We start from the raw sequence: 2,668 nt of genomic DNA, 5'->3' as shown, positions 1-2,668 counted from the left end.
GCTGATGCTATGAAGTACCATGTAGAAGTTCCGGTAAGTGTAAATTTGTTAAAGGGGCGCGTTCACCATAACTCAGAAACAAAAAGTCTTGTAATTCTTCTAATCAGCAATAGTGTTCACAGTTCACTGTCGAAATTTGAGCCTTCAAACCCACGTGCATCCATAGCCTAATTATCCGCATTTAATAATTTTACGATCTGGGATTATGCGACTTTCGTGCAGTTCTGGTACTTCTGGGGTCTATTTACATAAATATTCAACAACTAAAATGCCGACTTTTCCCTTCTTAATAAAAATAATATGACTGAACTGACAAGATGAAAACTTATGGAAGCGAATTGACTATTCAAACAATATTATTTATCTATTGGCTAACAAGCAATTATGCCCCTCTTTTATTTACTTCATAACTAATTCAAATCATCTTTCGTATTTTTCAGGAAGGCACTGCACTTAGAATTTTTTGAACAGAACGTAAACAACACACGCCATTTCTTTTTGACCAATCATAGGCTACTTATACTTTAGTTCACCGTCGAAATTTGAGCCTTCAAATCTATGTGTGTCCAGAATTATCCGCGTTTGAATGTTAAAATGCCGACAAGTCATTTTAAGATGCTCTTTGATATAAGACATACCGATGGCTCAGAGCACAGACCGTATAAGTCCATTTTGGTGATTTTTCACTTTTTATAACAATTGTATAAAATAAATCATTCTGCATCTTATGATAATATTCGTTTGACCCTTATCCCTTTAAAAAGGGGAGATAATCCCAATAATCCATTTGGTTTATCTCCACAAGTCTGATGTCTTAAAGCACAAATAGATTATGTCCGGACATATACGCTTTGTGCACAAAATATTTAACTTTTTTTATTTCTATTGGTGGACATATTCCATTTTCGCATCAAAAAGCACATGGTTGAAAAAGTTTTTGGTGCATTAAATTTGAAAACAAAAACAAGGTTAGTGTTTTTTGTGTCATTATAAGTCTTCTTCGATTACTCTATACAATTTAAATCAAATTTTAAGTCAAGGCACATTGTTGATACACACTGGTGATTTTTTGATAAGCATAAGTCAGGTCGCAAGTGAAATGACCCAGGTCACATGTGAAGAGCCTTGTTATAGCCTGAAATCAATGAGATTTCTTTTTCTGTATTGTAGACATGGATAAGCTCTTCACAATACTCCACAAAATGATGGTACCACTGGGAGTGATCAGTTCTGGCCTGATGAAATACAGAATGAAGTTGAAGTTGAATCAAAATCGGTAGATCAAGTCATTGTAGAAAGCCTTAAGCTGATTAATGAAAATGAAGATCCAAAATCAGATGAAGATTTTTCTTGTCAAGATGATGATGTTGATGACAGAGCAGATGAGACATACATCCCAGAATCAGAAACCTCTGATAGCGATAGTGATGAAAAACATGTGTCATTTCAAAGTGATCTTGTTCCGCAAGAGGTTCCAATAGCTGGCCCCTGTGATCAAGAAACACCAAGATCTAGGAAAAGAAAGCGGGACCCGTCTCAATGGCAACGAAATGTTCGACATCGCAGGAGGGTTAAAGGCGAGTCATATGTAACCCGTCGAGGCAAACGGGTACCACAAAAAGGACCAAAGCCAGTAAACTGTCTGAACTGTCGTTTCAAGTGTAGTACGTTGTTTAATGAAGATGAAAGAAAACGCATTTGTGGTGAATATTATGCTTTGGCTGATAATGCAAGACAGAAAGATTTTTTATGTAAACGTGTGAAAGTTTTAAAGGTCCATCGACATCGTAGTAGGCATAACAAAAGCAAGAAGAACAAATCATGTGAATACTCATTTGTGAAACACTGTAGCGAATATCGAGTATGTAAAAAGTTTTTTCAGAGCACTTTAAATATAGGCCATTCAGCAATCACTACAGCAATCACATCCATTGATTCCTCTGGCAATTTTTCTGGCGATGATGGCACACCAGCAAAGACACCAGGGAACAAGATCAAGCCTGAAAGGATCGCAAATGTTAAGACCCACATCACATCCTTTGAACCTGTTGAATCCCACTACTGTCGGAAACAGACAAAGGCTCATTACCGTCAGTGTGATTTGACCATCAGTAAAATGTATGATCTCTATGTCAACGACTTTTGTTCAAGAATGGCGATAAATGATCCAGTCTCAAGCAGCAAGTATAGAGAAGTTTTTCTCAATGATTTCAACTTGAGATTCCTCAGACCAAAAAGGATCAATGTTCCATATGCACTGGCTATTATAATGCAGTAGGTGATGATAAAGAAAGTCTTAAATCAGATTGGGAAGAGCATAAAAGGCGTGAAAATGAGGCCTTAGACGAAAAAAGGCATGACAAAGAACAAGCCAAATTAGACAAATCCTTCCGTTCAATATCATTTGATTTACAGGCCGTTCTGAATTTACCACATGCTGGAGACGCACAAATTTACTATAAGCGAAAACTCTCAGTGTATAATTTTACAATTTATGAGGCCCACTCTTCGGATGGAATGTGCTATCTCTGGAATGAGTGTGAAGGGCAACGAGGCTCCTCAGAAATAAGCACATCACTTTTGCATTATTTCCAAAATCTGCCAGATAGCGTCACCCATGTTGCTTCATTTTCTGATACCTGTTCAGGTCAAAACCGAAATCAGTATG

At 37.1% G+C, this 2,668-nt stretch overlaps 1 protein-coding gene across 1 annotated transcript; it reads left to right on the top strand.

Moving 5' to 3' along the window:
* Positions 1–921: 921 nt before the first annotated feature.
* Positions 922–2,278, top strand: LOTGIDRAFT_155680 (hypothetical protein; the record flags this gene model as incomplete). Its single annotated transcript, XM_009068220.1, has 2 exons — positions 922–968; positions 1,222–2,278. The coding sequence occupies 2 exons, from the start codon at positions 922–924 to the stop codon at positions 2,276–2,278; spliced, it is 1,104 nt and encodes a 367-aa protein (XP_009066468.1).
* Between the last annotated feature and the right edge of the window lie 390 nt (positions 2,279–2,668).

Source organism: Lottia gigantea (assembly GCF_000327385.1).
Source record: "Lottia gigantea unplaced genomic scaffold LOTGIsca_9, whole genome shotgun sequence".
In the NCBI taxonomy this organism is placed as follows: Eukaryota; Metazoa; Mollusca; class Gastropoda; family Lottiidae; genus Lottia; species Lottia gigantea.
Note: the sequence above shows the minus strand (reverse complement) of the source record. Positions and strands in the feature narration are given on the sequence as shown.